This window comes from Hippopotamus amphibius, chromosome 6, assembly GCF_030028045.1.
Source record: "Hippopotamus amphibius kiboko isolate mHipAmp2 chromosome 6, mHipAmp2.hap2, whole genome shotgun sequence".
Classification (NCBI taxonomy): domain Eukaryota; kingdom Metazoa; phylum Chordata; class Mammalia; order Artiodactyla; family Hippopotamidae; genus Hippopotamus; species Hippopotamus amphibius.
The window spans coordinates 114433208-114450137 of record NC_080191.1 but is presented as its reverse complement, the minus strand read 5'-3'; the positions used below and the strand labels follow the sequence as shown (position 1 = coordinate 114450137).

Genomic DNA, 16930 nt, shown 5'->3' with positions numbered 1-16930 from the left:
GAAACAAAATCACTCATTTGAAAAGACACATACATCCCCGTCAAGACATGGAAGCAACCTAAGTGTCCATCAACAGACAGATGAAGAAAATGTGTTACATGTATACAATGAAATAATAATCAGCCATAAGAAAATGAAAATTTGCCACTAGCAACGTGGATGGACTTGAGGGTATTATGCTTAGTGAAAGAAATCAAATGATTTCACTTATATGTAGAATTAAAAAAACAAAAACATAACAGTAACAGTCATAGATAGAGCAAGCATGGGGGGATGGGCAAAATAGACGAGGGACATTATAAACAGGTACATACTTCCAATTACAAAATAAATGAGTTGTAGGTATGAAAAATATACACACACACACACTTACATTCTCAAATGAACAGTTCATTTTAAAAAAACTTGTATTTGATTTTTGATATTTCAAAAACATTCACGCTCCAACCAAAAATTACAGAAAATATACTTTCTCTAGTTTAGAAATTTAGAGACTATAATCCAGACTAAAACCTGAAATTTAAAATGGCTCTCATTTGAGAAATTTGTAAGCTTCTCAGAGGACAAGGCCTCAAATCTTCAGTTTACATAGCAGAGATTGTAGATTCCCCTGCCATGGTCTAAGATAATATAATTTAATATAGCAATGAAGACAAGAGTACATTTCAATGTGTATCTTTGGAAAAGAATATTCATCACAGCTTCATTCCAGGTCTGGTTTTTTTAAACATTAAGAGTACTCAGCAAATATTTCTCAAATGGAAAGGTCACTCGAGATAAGATTATCATCCTTCTAGAGCAAAGGGTGAATGTCATTAATTCTCCATTTTCAAAAATAGAGAATAAGTTACCAAGAGTAAAAACCACCAGACTCCAAAATCCATATATTTACTTTTTATTGAATTTGTTAATGTTACAGAGTTTTTGCACTGCCAAACCATGCCTGAGAATTTAAAGAAAGAAATGGTACAATGGACAGCCTCATCCACCCATCATACAGCATATTAAAACTTGATTCATGTGCATTTTGATAATTTCACAATCCTGTGAAAAGTCCTAACAAGGTTTGGAATTTTTAAATCTCCTGCAGGTCTTCAGATTTCTATGCCATGAAATAACATTTCCACATATTCATCTCAGTTCATTCCTCAGTAACATAACCCCCAACAAAATTTTGCTGGAAAAAATGCATACTTTTTTTTTCAGGGGAAATATGTAGCTCAAGGTCCACAAGATTATTTGTTAAAAGATTTTTGGTTTCCAAATGAAGTCTTCAGATTAACCAAGAATCCTTTGTTTCTCAATCATCCAGCCTCTCCTTGGCTGGCTCAGCTACTTACCCAAGTACATCAGAATGTAGGCATCCTGCCTGCAACCTCAAATAACGCCAACATTATTGCCCAGATATGGTTTGCAGGTCCTCTCAGGTGATTCTGTAACCTTCCTAGGAGTGCAATTACTGCACTGACATTTTTATCAAGACTGAACTCCTAGAGGAAAATGCTCCCACATCACAATAGTTTTACTCACTCATTTGCTTCACTCTTGCCAGTAGCAAGTCTGCAACTCCTACATTTGGCAAAGGGATTTTATTATAGAGAAACCCGGACTCTGAATCAAGTGGTCACATGCCACTTTGAAATATATCTATTGAACCGAAGATACAAAACTAGGAAATTACCAGACTATCTTATTAGATGGAAAGACTTTTCAGTAATCCTGGGTAGCATCCTGATGTCCCTTTTTAGGACTAAAAATTACTGGATAGTTTAAGCTGTAATTACTAAAAACAGAAGTGCTATATCACCTGTCTTTTGCCCCTGACTCTCCAAATGAACAACATAAAGACACACCAGAAGGTTGACAACAGAGCTAGGCTGGGACAATCTCTGCGTCTACAGAACGTCTAATACCTTAAATGTTTGGGCACAAGTGCATCTGGAATTCTTGTCAAAGATCACGCAAGATCCATGAAAACTTAAGTGGGTTTTAGGTTGAGGTTCTGCTCTCACTGCTTTGAATTTGTAGGGACAGGTCAGTGACTCCCTTGGCCTGAGCAGAAACCATACTCCTTCCACCACAGTTTACTACATAATTTAGACCTGATTACAGGAGGCTTTAGCAGCACCTGAAGTAGAGCCCCCTGCATCTACTGCCTTTTACATCAAAGACCATTTGGTTCCACTCTAGAGACTGGCAAATTCATGAGACATTTCCCAATTCCAATGCATATTCAGGTTACTTAGCCAAGCAATATGCTCTGTCAAAGAACTATTCCAAGTCAAAGCAAAAAAGAAAAAAAGAAAAAGGAAAAGGCCTTAATATGGAACACAGAAAAAACACTACCCAAATAAAAAAAATTACTAAAAGAAATAAGATTATTCCTCCAACCCCCTTTCCCACTTGGTAACCCAAGTTTGGTTGAATTTAATTTGTGGTTACCTCAGAATACAACTCAAAGTTTAAATTATAAATCACAGCCCTACACAGATTATCTGAACACATCAGTTCTTTCGAGAGCGGCATGTTCCAGGAAGTCTAACACAGCCACAGCCCACTACTGAGTACTCCTCGTGGGTGGGGCACAGCACAGGTTAATTAAGGTCACTTCAATCTTCATCTTTTACAGCAGATCAGAACCCAGATGGCTGACTTTCTGCAGGATTTCTGCTAGGAATCCAGTAGAGCTGGTTTCAAGTTTCACACTGACACAATAGCTGTAACCTTCTTATCCAGAAGTTGTGATCCACATGAAGTCCACAATGAGTGCAGCAAATCTGAGGTAGTCAACCCTTACGAAGGCTCAGTATCTGAACATAAAAAGATTTTGAAATGACCACTGGCTGCCGTTTTTTTATTTTTTTTTGTATTTGAAGAGTAATTATGAAAGAACACTGCTGAATCTAGTTCACACATTTATATAACAATGTAAATCCCCCTAAATCCAATACACATAAAGAGCAGTTGTGACACTTTAAATTTCCATAGTGCAATAGGTCTGGTCACGTATACCGAGTGGTCTGTATCAGTTGTAGATCCAGCAGAGATCAGATGATGGATGGCTGTCCGTGGTGGTTAGCTGTGGTCTAGTTACCTTAGAAGGGTTAGCAAACACCATTCCTTAATTGTACTGTGTGTGGCTGCTTTTCTGATTCTCAAGCACAGCATACTGGTTGTCTAGCTGAAGTTTAAGGGCCTGGTTTTTTGAAACCTCATCCCTACCTCTAGTTTTGTGTCTTACTACTTCAAAGCTCTTCTCCATTTCTTTATCCCTAAGGGAAAAGAAATGTAATCAGTAAATATTTCTTCTTCACTAGGTTGTTTTGAAAATATCCTTCCTTGAATTTTAATAAAAGCCACCCCTTGGAAAAATCTTGAGAAAGGGACAGGAGGGGGAAACTGATATATAAAATCCTTATCAAAACCACTTCTAAGGCTTCAACTGAACAGAAAACAGAGAATACTGTACGGAAGCTCTACAGTCCTATTTTCTGTGATAGCAAATCTACTGAATACTATTAACTGGAAACCTATTTTAGGACCAACTTCAAACCTTTACGACCTGGAAACTTAAAAAGCTGTTTAATGACATGGTGATTCCTTACTGGAAGACTCACTTTTACTCTTAGCAAATAAAAGACAATACATATATCTCTCTATGTGTAAAGTAAGGACAACAATTTTCTTATTTAAGTAAAGTTCTACTCATTATTCAAAGACCTCTCTGCAATTCTACTTTATGGGAGTGGATCAGATAAAGATGAGTGTGGTGAATCACTGCCCCTTGTGTAGGACAGAGCAGAGGAACAAGTCAAAGTGGAGGTTTAAATTCAAGCCAGCTGTGCTCTCAAAGAGGCAAAAAAGGCTGGGATTTAATTTAAAAGCCACTCCCAAAAATTTCCATCTGATGTCATTTACATTTCTTCCCATTTTATTTACTTTTTAAAAAACTCATGTCCCTAAATAAGATGTGGATGTGCCACGTGTGATCATTTAACTCCAGGTAGCATTCATTAAGTACCTGCTGAAATAAGATTATTTTTAATATTAGATGTATAAATGCCAACATCTTTCACTTAAATTAACTAGGAATACAATGAAATATTGCTGACTTTTCGAGTTTCTATATTATAAGGAACACAGAGGCAGCAATAATGTACTTAATATTTATTAAGAATTCTCACTAGATGAGAGCTGTCATGCCACAGAATGACATAAACTAGGGATAAGAGAAACCTGAAGAGGAAGCCTGTCTTTGGTGCTCTTTCCCCTCGCCCCTCTCCAGGGTCCTCCCCATCCTCCAAGTCCTGGGCATATAAGTCCTACCCTAACTCTCAGTTGCCTCTCCAGCTGCAGCCTGGGCTTTACTACAACTCCCTAGGTGGGTTTTCAGAAGTCCCAAACACCCCACTCCCTGGCCAAGGGACAGGGCTCCAAAACAAAATACAATACTGAGAATACTTACTTCCGGCTTTCTACATGCTTGGCAGTGGACTGCAGGGATGGGAACTGTGTATCACTGTAGATTTCTGGTGGTCCTTGTGGTGCTTTCCTTGTTGTGGTCAACCGGGCCCCAGGAGGCCTATACACGCCACTCGTCATTGTTGGTTCTGGGGTTTCTGTAACTAACATTTCATAACAGTTTTGAGAGACTATTCAAGTGCTTGGCATTTTAATAAGCTATTCCTGGATTCTTGATCATTTAACAGTTATGAAAAAAGCCAAAACTTGCATTAAGGGTCTCTGAACAACAGAAGGAAAGTTATCTGAGGAAGTGTCAGAAAGTGAAGGCCTATTTTTCTACGGTAAAGGTAGTCTTCTAATTTCTCTTCCATGTATAATTTTAATTATCTATGTAAATGAGTCCTATTAGGTCAACTCATTGGAAGTGGGAAAGGAATCTGGTGGCCCTGGGAGAGAGGCCTCATCAGGGACTGCCTTTCAGAATATGACCACTTCTACATCATCAATGAATGTTTTATTTTCTAGTAAAACAGGGAAAAAAGGCAGCCCAAAGTCTTGTACCATGGTCAAGATTTGGGGAACACAGCCTTCCAGCTTTTTCTTACATATCATCCCCCCCATCCTCAATATGGATTCAGAGTTTTACACGTTTCCCAACCATCAAAAGCTTCCTTTCAAATGAACATCTACATCATTTACTGGCTGAAGTGTAACGCAGCTAGAAAGAAAAATGAAAAAATATTGCCATATGGTAGTAGTCTGTGATCTTTGGACAGTAACATCTGGGGTGATTTGTTATTCTTTATATTATTTTGTATAAAATGGGTATACATTAAAGCATTATTTTTCGGACTTTCCTGGTGATGCAGTGGTTAAGAATCTGCCTGCCAATGCAGGGGACATGGGTTTGATCCCTGGTCAGGAAGATCCCACATGCTGCAGAGCAACTAAGCCTGTGTGCCACAACTACTGAGGCTGGGCGTCACAACTATTGAAGGCCGAGCACCTAGACCCTGTGCTCTGAAACGAAACAAGAGAAGCCACCGCAATGAGAAGCCTGCACACTGCAAGAGTGCCCCCACTTGCCACAACTAGAGAAAGCCCGGGCACAGCAACAAAGACCCAGTGCAGCCAATAAATTAAATTGAATTAAATTAAGTTAATAAAATAAAAAGATAATTCCCATTTAGAAAAAAAGAGCATTATTTCTCAACATTTTTTCATTACTGCCTCCCTAGAGCCTTTCTCCTAATTGCCCCCCACACCCCAACCAAAAAAATGTTAATACCACAGATACACTGTACATGTTTACATACTCTGTCCCACTGATGGGCCAAAAACCATTGTAAGATCTAAGATTTCTTTACCGTTGCCACTCTCCCCCCAGCCAAGAAGCCCTTTTCATCCCCTCAGGAGTGATAAAATCCACCCTTCCTAGTATTCATTCTTCAGACAGAGTAAAATGGGAATAGGAAAAAAAAAAAAAAAGACACAGGTACCCAATATTCCTTAGTCAGCTGTCAAAAACTGGAAAAAAAAACAAAAAAAAAGCTTAAACATGTAAATCTTGCAAGCTATAGGACTGCTCTAAGATTTAAGCAGCCTACAGCCTTAACTTTCAAATTGCTTTATTGAGGATATGAAAGCCTTTAGATCAGACACAAAGCTCTCTCTCCTAGGAATGGAAAGAAGACCCCACTCACCCAGTGCAAGCATGCATTTAGCTGAAAGCTGACTGCATATAAAATTATACACAGACATCTTTATGAAAATGAAAAATTAAGATTACCAACTACTGGAGCAGGCACTGCTTGTACCGGAGCTGTTTTATTCCAGGGACCTGAAGATTTTTCTATACCACCACCTCCACCTCCACCTTCTTCCCAATTATCACCTGGATCTTCTCTTTTTTCATTTTCGTCTTCTTCCTTTTCACTATTGGAAAACAAATAAGTGAATTCAATTATAGAAACACCAGGAGAACTGTCAGTCCAAATCCTTAGTTCTATCAATAATGATCTGTGATTCTGGAGAAGGTACTTAACCTCTTCAAGTTCAAATGCCTCACTTGTTTAAAAACAAAAAAAAAAAGAGGACGAATTAGGGGATTTTATCTATTTTATGCACTGGGACTTTAACTTAACTTCATGTAAAAGGATTCATCACTGGAAAAAGGTTCAGAAGACCACTCTGACATTTCCCTTTTTGCAAACTCCATACACTCAAGAACAGCTAGAAATATTTAATGTACTGACATCCCAGGCTTATAATAATCTGTGTTGATTATTTATAGCAGTCCCTACTAAGGGAGGGAAGAAAGGTCAATCTAATCTGAAATGCAGAGAAAAGGGCAACTTGAAAGATTAAAAGTACAATTACTAGATTTTTTTTTCTAGGACCAAAGCATACAAACAGGCATTTATGGTATGCATATTTTTCGTGATCAAATGCATGGTTTTTAAAAGCTGTATAATTTCATTTGCTAATCCTTTAGTACATGTAACAAAATACTCTCAAAATTAATTCACATTCCAACAGAGGAAAACAAGTTAGCATTCAGTATTTACATCAGTGTTTCAGATTTTATTAGTGTCAGTCTCTACTGGCTAGACATATGGAATATACAGAACTGGTTCCCCTAACATCAGAGATGTATCACCCATTTAAAGAATACAAGAACTCAGTCTTTGCCTTACTAGTGATTATAAATGCAAAATATACCATTCCACGACTGCCTGAACTGTTCTATTTAATACCTATTTTTAATTTCTTTTTTTTAAAGATTTTTTTCATGTGGGCCATTTTTAAAATCTTTATTGAATTTGTTACAATATTGCTTCTGTTTTATGTTTTTTGGTTTTTTGTCCATGAGGTCAGGTGGGATCTTAGCTCCATGACCAGGGAACATATACCCCCTGCATTGGAAGGCAAAGTCTTAAGCACTGAACTGCCAGGGAAGTCTCTATTCCTTTATTCTTGAATTGACCCGAGTCAGAAGTCTCTAATCTCTCCAAAGTATCAGATTATTTCTCCTCGCATTCGATTACCTATTACTGTTTTATGTAAACCCGAATGTGCTAAATTATCAAGTACATACATCTTGCCTCTCTATACCACTCACTTGACAGCACAAAGATAACTGTCAAATCAAACTTCCTTTTTGCAACTCTTTGCCCTTGCAAATAATGCACCTGGCACAGACCACCGACTTTCTCCCTGGATGGATTATTTTCCATGACAGTGGTGGTGTTTCCTAGGTCTTCATCTTATCAATCTCCGTCATCGATCTAATGATGCTTTCCTCTATTAGAAAAACATGCTGCTGCCTAAAGCTCTGTCCCTGGCCTTCCACTCTTTCAGTTTCTCCTTTTGATATCTGATCCATGATGATGGCCATAACAACGTACACATGACTCCCACCCTGGCTGTGACCTAAGGAAGATCAGGGCCTCTCTTGGTGTCTGCAAAGTGACCTCTAAGGGTGCTCTCCTTCCATGTCAAGTCCTGGCTATATGACATGTAAGTTCTGGCTATATGACAAATTTCTTGAATAGCTAATGGTCTCCTTTAAAGACACTCAGATAATGGTACCATCATATACTGCCCACCAACCAGAGGTGATTCCAGAATTTACAGGCCTAGGGTGGCAACAAGAAAGGGTAGAGGGGAACAAATTTACCTTTAATCTGCATTTACAGCAAGATTTTACTTGACTATAGCTTGAGAGGAAAAAAGGGTGGAGAGTATGGCTAAGCCAGCCTTCAGTTTTCCTTTTTGCTAACACATAAGAGAATCCCTTGTAGCCATTTAAAATGATGTTAGGCCTATACTAACATGGAAGTAATAATCATGTTATATAAACCAACAGTGTACTAAAACAAAATCTATGCACCTAATATAAGTAGAAAGATATCTAGAATGATTTCTTGGGTAAATGTTAAAAAGCGGGTGCTAGAATGCATGACTTTATTTTCTCCATGCAGCAAGCCATTACGAGCAAATTCTAAAGCCAAACTGCTTGGTTCAATACACCCAGGCCCTGTCATTTACTAGCCAGGAAGACTAAGCAGAGCATCTAACTTCTGTATGCCTCAGTCTCTCCATGTGTAAAATGGGGATAATGGCCCCATTATGAAGACTGATTAATAGACAAAGCACTGAGAACAGTACCTTGCACACAGTAAGTGCTGTAAGCGTTTGGTATTACATGTTTTTTAATATTTGAGTTTTCATACAAGTAGCACATATACCGCCTTTAAAACAGGAAAAAACATAGTTTTCACTTGGGGGGGAGGGGAACCCAACATGAAAACATGTTCTTTTAAAATGGATATTAAGCAGTATGACCTAGCTTCCTAAAGCTTTTAAGTAGAATGATCAGGTAAGAGTATGAATCTTGGGACTTCCCTGGTTGTGCAGTGGTTAAGAATCTGCCTGCCAGTGCAAGGGACACGGCTTCGAGGCCTGGTCCAGGAAGATCACACATGCCTCGGAGCAACTAAGCCCATGCGCCACCACTACTGAGCCTGCCTACTGAGCCAACGTGCCACAACTACTGAAACCTGTGTGCCTAGAGCCCATGCTCTGAAACAAGAGAAGCCACCACGATGAAAAGCCCGTGCACTGCAAGGAACAGCAGCCCCCGCTCGTCACAACTAGAGAAAGCCCGTGTGCAGCAACAAAGACCCAACACAGCCAAAAATAATAAATTTATAAAAACAAAAAACCCAAAACCACCCAAGTATTAAAGAAAAAAAAAAAAAAAGAGTATGAACGTCATAATTTATTCAGGAGTCTAATAGTAGTATCCAAACATCAAAATTGTTCCAAAAAAAGGTTCTTTAAAAATCAACCGGTTTGCAAGGCAGAAATAGAGACAGATGTAGAGAACAAACATGGACACCAAGTAGAGAAAGCAGGGGGGTTGGGGTGAAATGAACTGGGAGATTGGGACTGCCACATATACATTACTAATAAGGGGAAAAAATATCAAATTGTAAAAATAAATAAATAAATAAAATAACCCCCCCCCCCCAAAGTTACCCACTTCTGAAGCCAAACCTATGTAATTACACTATAATGTAATTTGCTTGGTCTATGAGTAAAAGCACAGGTATTACTCACCTTATAAATGACTATGTAGTTTAGCAATGTCCCAGCAACCCAATCCATGCCAGACAGGGAGATAAATAAGATCCCCACAAAGATTTAAGTGACTTCATGGCACTTTTATACTCTTATATCCCCAAATGGTGATAACTTTCATTTGGTCAGTTACATTTTGAAATGGTTAATTTCAGCTATGCACTGACTCACAACTGTTAAAATATACATAACTTTAAAATAGCTTTTCCCTTAAATTATTTTAATATTTGGTGATTAATATTATTTAAACTATAGATTATCAGCTTGCAATAAACTGAAAACCAAAAAAAATTTTAACACTGATTATTCCTAAGCAGAAGGGATTATGAATAATTCTTGCATATTTCTTTATGCTGTTATACTTTTCAAGTGTTCTAAAAAACAAAAACATTGTTTTCCTAATCTGCAAAAAAAGAGAAAAGTTTTTTGAAGAAAAACTCCAATTTGGTCTGGAAGAATGCTGAGTCTCAAGTAAAAGAAGATTCCTTTACTGTCTTATGTTCATCACCTTTTCACCCCTAGAGACAAGTGAATAAAAAAAAAAAAAATCAGAAATCTAAAATACCTCTAGATTACAAACTATTACCAGAAAATAAGAGTGATCTGTTTTAATTAGAGGGGTTGTATATTGATAATAGGCATAAAGACAACCTAGTATTTTGGCTTTGTAAGTTTCTGAAATATTAGCTAAACTAAACACTGGAAATTATCTAGTCAAGACACTTCATCCAGAGGGAGAGAAGGCCCAGAGATGCTAAGAGCCTTGCCAAAATGCCACAGTAACAATAGCAGGATAGAAATAACTTAAATATCCTGTTACTCTTTCATATTTACATATTCCAGAAAATGTCAAACCTCCAAATGCCAAAAACCAAACATGTAGCAAAAAATTATCTCCACAGAAGACAACTAGGCTGAAATTTGACGTCTGACCCAAATATAATATACAGCTTCTCATCAGCTAAATTTGATGTTTCAAAAACTACAATGCTATTGTAAATTCAGCACCACAATCCAAGTACACTGTCTTAAGCGTGCATTAGTCTCTAAGGCACTACTGGTGGGGTGGGGGAATGATAATACTACAAAAAGGTGTATTTACTGAGTGTCTACCATGCCAGGCAGTGCTGTACCCACTTTACAAAGTTAAATCTCAAAATCACACTAAGGCAGGGAGAAGACCTATTGTACATAGCAGGAAACTGATATTCAGATACTTAAGTACCTTCCCCAGGCCTCAAAGTAGCAGAGCCAAATCAGCGGGACTCTAGAACCCATATTCTGTCAGGTTGCCTCTTACTTCATTTTACTCTTTACAGCTCTAAAATATGATACGAAAATTTTCTGTATTTTGAGATTTGAGAAATTCACTTTTTTCAGTAAGACTGATCAGGATCACACATCCTATAGCAGTATATTTATAAAGAGCAGAACATTCTTACCTCCTTATCTCAAGGGACATTACAGGAGCATTTATGCATCCTAACTCCCCATTCCCCAACACTACAGCAGCTAAAACAAAATCCAGGCTGGCCTGCACTTTTGCTGGAATGCTGGGCAGCACCACTGATTTGACCCTACTCTCCAACCACTGTTACAAGAGTAAACCGGGGAGATAGAAATGGCCTATGAGCCATGCCTGGTGACTTAAACTGTCACTGTACCTCATCCAAGGACTTTCTTGACCCCTTCATGGTAGACCTGAGTGTCTCTTCTCCTGGACTCCACAGCCCCTACACATCACTGAAATGATCTATTGGTGTTCAGTGGAGCATGAGTTATTTTTCACAAGGCCAGGACATCCTGCCACTGATGCCCAATGTCCAGCACACAGCAGTCACAACAAATATTTGCCACAACGAATCCAGCCTGGATGCTGGAACGATTTCTTCACTTCAAAGGACAACTTAACCAACATAACCAGCTCTACCTAATGGGTTTAAAGATCTAGATTCCTAAGAAAACCAATGGGCTCCAAGGACTCAATTTTTTATTGAAACATGACAAATGCTCACCATTAATACTAGTAGTAAGTGAAATCTTTCTCCCTCAAATCCATTTAAAAGATGGGAAAGGCCTACAGGTCCTACTACAAACCAATAATCTAAGCTCAAGTGCTAGGCCCTTCTTTTATCACCACCGCAACAGCCTGCCTCTCAGAACTTCTCTGTAAACAATGATGTAATCTTAAATAAGATTAACTTAGACACAAAACTTGACACATGACCTCATAATACTCTTGGTATTTAAATCTTGAGCTAGTTGGTAAATGTGAGCGAGGATGTTAATATAGTATGTCTTCTGCTGCTGAAAACTTTTCCCCTTTCAATTGCACACTTACCTTCAACAAACGTCCAGCATGCTAACTTACTTTAAGGACTAGTGCTGAGAACTTTTAAGACTGTATGCAGCTTAACTAAAGAGAAAGCAAATGTGGCAAAAACAATTGGTAAAACTCAGGCAAAGAGTATAAGGTTACTTTATTCTACTATTCTTGCAACTTTTCTAGGGTTTGTAATTTTTCAACACAAAAAGTTGGGAGAAAAAATTAAGACTGTAGATGGAGAATTTCAAGATATGTTTAAGTCAATTCCCAAAGTTTCATTTTTACTTGTCCCATACTGAAATAGCAAGGCTGCCTCTCATGGATAGAAAAGATAACAAATTAAAGGTATATCCATCCCCCCTCCAATCCCAGAGGAGAGAGAGATCTCATTCCTCTCCCCTTCTAAGGGCTTCTACCCAAAAGGTAAGACCAAGCCATAGAAGACAATCATTCAAGATCTCCAGCAACTCTGAGAAGGATTTTTGTCTGCATGGTTATAATGATGCTAACCTGAACATGCCACGTTCTCTATTAGTAAAGTCCATAGCGAACGGACTCACCAGAGGAGGACTGCAGCCATGATAATACTATGCACCTCCACTACCCCCTCTCCTCAAATACTGGTATTATAAAGCAGATCCCTCATGGTTAAATAGCAGAGAAATTCCAAAGAGTAAGTCATTCTAATTTACCCCCTGAATAGAGAAGCTGATTAACCTTAACCAAGTGGATATATTACATCCTGTTCAAAATCCTCACAAAAATCCTGAGTAGTCATCTCAATTTTGCAGAAAAGAACATTCACCAGCAAAGTAACTCACCTGAGGTCACACATACACTGCAGGGCTAAAATGTAAGCCCAGGTTTGTCCTTCCCTAAAGTCCATGTTTTTGCCACATTATCAACTACGGCCCTGCTTGTGTCAGTAACCTACTTCCCATTCTATTGAACCAATGTGTCTTTCCTTGGGGACTCACGCTCCTACTGAGTTTTTCACTGTCAAGAACGTTCAATACAAAGTTTATAAAGATACTCAGTATATGGCTGACCCTTGAACAACAGGGGGGTTAACATGCCAAACCTGCAGTTCCTCCATGTGGGCAGATTCAACCGACCACCAGTCATGTAATACAGCATTTACTATGGAAAAATATCTGCGTGTAAGGAGACCCATGCAGTTCAAACCCATGCTGCTCCAGTCTTAATCATTATTATTAAACCTCTGATGGCGTCTCACCCTCAAGCCTTTCAGCTGTTAAGACTCCCCTCTGTTGATTTATGAAGGCAACGGAGATAGACCCCAGACTCCACAGTGACTAAGGATCCACTAAAGCAGCTTCCCGAAGGAGGTGATGTTTTTCAATGTTAGCAGGTAAGAGAAAGGCCTCTGGATGGCCACTCAGGGGCAATGACTAAATGCTAATATGAAAAATACAGTATAAAAGCTGGTCTACTTCAGGTCAAGCAGACTTAATCCTCATAGGAGTTGAGATTTACTCATGCCCCTGGCAAAGGTGAAGGATATAAGTGATTTTAGAAATGTTTCACCACCTCAGGAGTAGCGAAAAAGGAAGAAAAAATATCCTTGAATGGATATAGGATGTATATTCAATGACAAAAATAGGTGCAGTTTAAATATCCTCCATAAAAATCAACTTCTAGCATTCAATGAACTTGAAACCTTTTCCCTCAGAAAGTGCTGCTCTTGCTCAGTAAGTCTGAATCTTCAAGAACATGCAGTCCAGGGCCCGCAATCAGGGAAGGCAGAGCAAGAGCCTTATTCTACAGTAGAACACAGGAACCAAACACACAGTTCCACAACCACAAACGGCTGTTAATAACTCCACATCCCTACCTCCCCATTTTCAAAGGTCAAGCCCCAGGAGAAAGAAAACGAGTATTTTCTAAACTACACCTCTTCAAAAACCCGTGGAGGAAGCCAAGAAGTGGTTGGAAATCCAGTCTAATCACCTCTGCTTCACAAGACCACAGAAGGTATTTCAAATGTGGAGAAGCTGCATTTCCTAAAAGTTTCCCACTATCAGTCAGGTTTCACTTTGCTTAAGCTCACACAACAATGTGAAAAGAACCTAGGACATGAATGCCTAGCTATGGTAAGTATTCAACAAATGTCATAAACGTTAGCGCTAGTTTTTTAATAAGTTATTTAACACCATAAATATTACCATCTAGAGAGGTCAAAAGACAGTATTCTGTTAAGGAAAAGTATTTTTTCCACTGTGCCAGGTAGTCATGGGTGTATGTAAATAAGAAACTTCAAACTGGGAGGCAGTGCCCGGGGGTCACTTCTTTCTTTTTTAGGCCACGCCATGTGGAGTGTGGGACTTTAGTTACCCAACCAGGGAGGAGCCCTGGGTACCTAAGTAGTGAGAGCGCCCGCCTGAGTCCTAACCACGGGACTGCCAGGGAATTCCCTGGGGTCACTTATTTCTTGAAACTGGGAATAAACGAGTTTTTAATCGAAACCAATAGATTTTCTACTTCATAAGACCCTCAAAAACATGACTTTTATTTACATGAACCTGAAGTTCATGTGACTACCATAGACTGGACTTGATAAAATACGTTAATTTCAAATCCTCTAAGCCACCCAATCCATTTTTCAGAAATTACTGTTTTCTTGAACTTTAAAAATATACTTACAGACTATGACTCCATTTCTATAAATTTCTAGAAAAATTAACCTATAGTGTTAGGTTAGTGGTTATTCTGGGGTGAAAACAGTGACTACAAGGGGTTAGGAGGGGGGCATTCTCCATGAGTAATGTTCAGTTTCTTGACCTCACCGCGGATTACACAAGTTGGTTTCACTGTGTGAATAAGTAAAATCCGTATTTCCCTCCATGCTTCAGTTACAAATACGTATATAACTTGCTTCTCAGAGAGGATCTGAAAACCACGCATGCTATTTTTTGAAACAAAAAGGAAAACTAAGTTCAACCCACCGATATTAAAAGTAAAAATTCTGAAACCACAAAATCCATTTTAGCTGTCTCAAAAAGGCCTAACGAAAGATTCGAAGTAGGCAAGCTCTCACAGGATTTTGGAGCTGGCAGCTAACTCGATCAGCATATAGAACGACTGCCATCAGAGAGAAGGAACAGGCAAAATCCATCAAGAGTCCTAAAAAGCAGATCTAACGCCCAGGAATACTGGGATGCTGTTTGGGGGCTAAAAACCCCCAAACATACAGTATCTATCCCATGGCTTATCTAAACACATCTGCCACAAGACCGTACCTTATTTGCATTGCCTGAACTCTTAGGCCGCTGTAATCAACCTCTTTTTGCTCAAATTCTTTCCACTCATCTTCATCCTGTAACACAGACACCATTTGATCAATTAAAGCTATTTATGAAAACACAACTTAGACAACTATCAGACTACGAAAAAGGGATCAAAAGTGGAACCTAAAGTGTGGACTCGTTTTCTGGCCAAAGCCCTTGCTCAATCCCAAGGGTGACTAGGCTGGAGGACAAACGTGACTAAACTTTGCTACTTCCACTGGGCTCCTTCATGAGACCTGTTACTTTAAAAGCAACCAGGAAACGCCGCACGAAGCCCACACCTCAACGTCTAGCTCGGTCTCGCTATGAGACTTTTCTTTTAGGGGCTTCGACACCAAGCCGTGCCCATCAGAGCTGCCACAGACGTGACTGTTAGAAAATTCGGGCGACTGGGCTGAAATCAGAACGCCAAATTACTCAGGGCAGACGTCACCCCACCGATGCAGCTCCGACCCCGGCCGATGCCCCGGGAGGGTGCCGCCGCCCGCCTGCCCGCGCCCCGGCCCGAGCCAGGCGGCTGGGGTCCCGCGGGGAGCGCGGGCGGCCGGCCGTGGGAAGCCCGCGTCACGTGGCAGCCTCCGCGCCCATCAGCCCGCCGGCCGGTCCCCGGCCGCTCCCCCAGGCGGGCAGGCGGGCGGGGGCGGGCAGGCGGGCGCGGCCCAAGCCCCGGCCCCGACTCCCCGGCCCCCCGGCCCCTCACCTTTGTCACAACCTTGGCGGCGGCCCCGGGGCCCGTGGCGCCCGCGGTCCCGCCATCGCCTGGCCGGGTCCCCGCGCCCACCCCACCGCCCGCCGCGCCCGCCGCGCCGCTGCTCCCGCCGGCCCCGCTGCTCCCGCCGGCGCCGCCCGCAGCACTAGCGGCGCTCGCCGCCCGGTTGCTCCGCTCCTTCTTCTTCTTCTTGTCTCTCTTGGCGAAGAAGTTGTCCAGGCTCCTCTCCTCCGTCTCGGCCATGGCCGCGGCCTCCTCGGCCCGGATGGGTGGGGCCGGCGGCGGGCGCGGCCCGCGGGGCTCCGAGCTCGGGGTCGAGGGCGGCTCGGCGCTCACGCTCCCGGGCGCGGCGGCGACGCCTCAGCCCCGCGGGGTCGCCGAGGCGTGTGCAGCGGGGGCAACCGGCTCCCCCCGCGTGCTGGCGGACGGTGGTACGGTCCTCCTCGGGGCTCGCGTGCCGCTGCCGCCGCCCGAGCCCGCCGGGGCTGCCACTGCTGCCGCGAGCGCGGCGCAGGATCCCGCCCGCTCCGCAACCAAATGGTAAAAGGAACGCGCGGGCCACAGGCTCCGGCGAGAGTGCTTGGCTAGCGGCGGAGCGTGCAGGAGGAAGACGCGCGCACGCAGGCCCGGAGAGGAGGGGACGGGGGTGGGGAGGGAAAGGAGGGGGAGGAGGGAGGGCGGGCCACCAGGAGCGAGAGGTAGCGCCCGCGCCTGCGTACTTAGCTCCGCCCGCCTCTGTGGGAGCGTGGAGGGGCGGGCGGCGGGAGGACACGGAGGCGGAGCTGGAAAAGGAGCCAATCAGGTGCCAGGACGGAGCGCTTAGGCGACAATCCCTGCCTCAGACGGGGCGGGGCCGTGGCTTGGGGGCGGGGAGAGGAGAATATGCTAAGTAAGTGACGTATATGATGACTTGCCTCCCGATTGGTCGAGGGTTTCGCCTCGAGGGCGGGCATTTAGAGGGCTGGTTTGGTGACTTGG

The 16930-nt window shown here is 41.7% G+C and overlaps 1 protein-coding gene across 3 annotated transcripts; it reads right to left on the bottom strand.

Annotated features, from left to right (window-relative positions):
- Positions 1–878: 878 nt before the first annotated feature.
- Positions 879–16591, bottom strand: CDV3 (CDV3 homolog). 3 transcript variants are annotated; one of them, XM_057738814.1, is made up of 6 exons: positions 15944–16591; positions 15196–15272; positions 6254–6399; positions 4466–4625; positions 3223–3272; positions 879–2810 (listed from the first exon to the last, which is right to left on the bottom strand). In XM_057738814.1, the coding sequence occupies exons 1-6, from the start codon at positions 16193–16195 to the stop codon at positions 2794–2796; spliced, it is 702 nt and encodes a 233-aa protein (XP_057594797.1). In that variant the 5' UTR covers positions 16196–16591; the 3' UTR covers positions 879–2793. The 3 variants fall into 3 exon arrangements, with proteins under 3 accessions (XP_057594797.1, XP_057594796.1, XP_057594798.1); XM_057738813.1 differs by having other exon boundaries at positions 879–3272; XM_057738815.1 differs by lacking the exon at positions 3223–3272 and having other exon boundaries at positions 15944–16589.
- Positions 16592–16930: the final 339 nt, after the last annotated feature.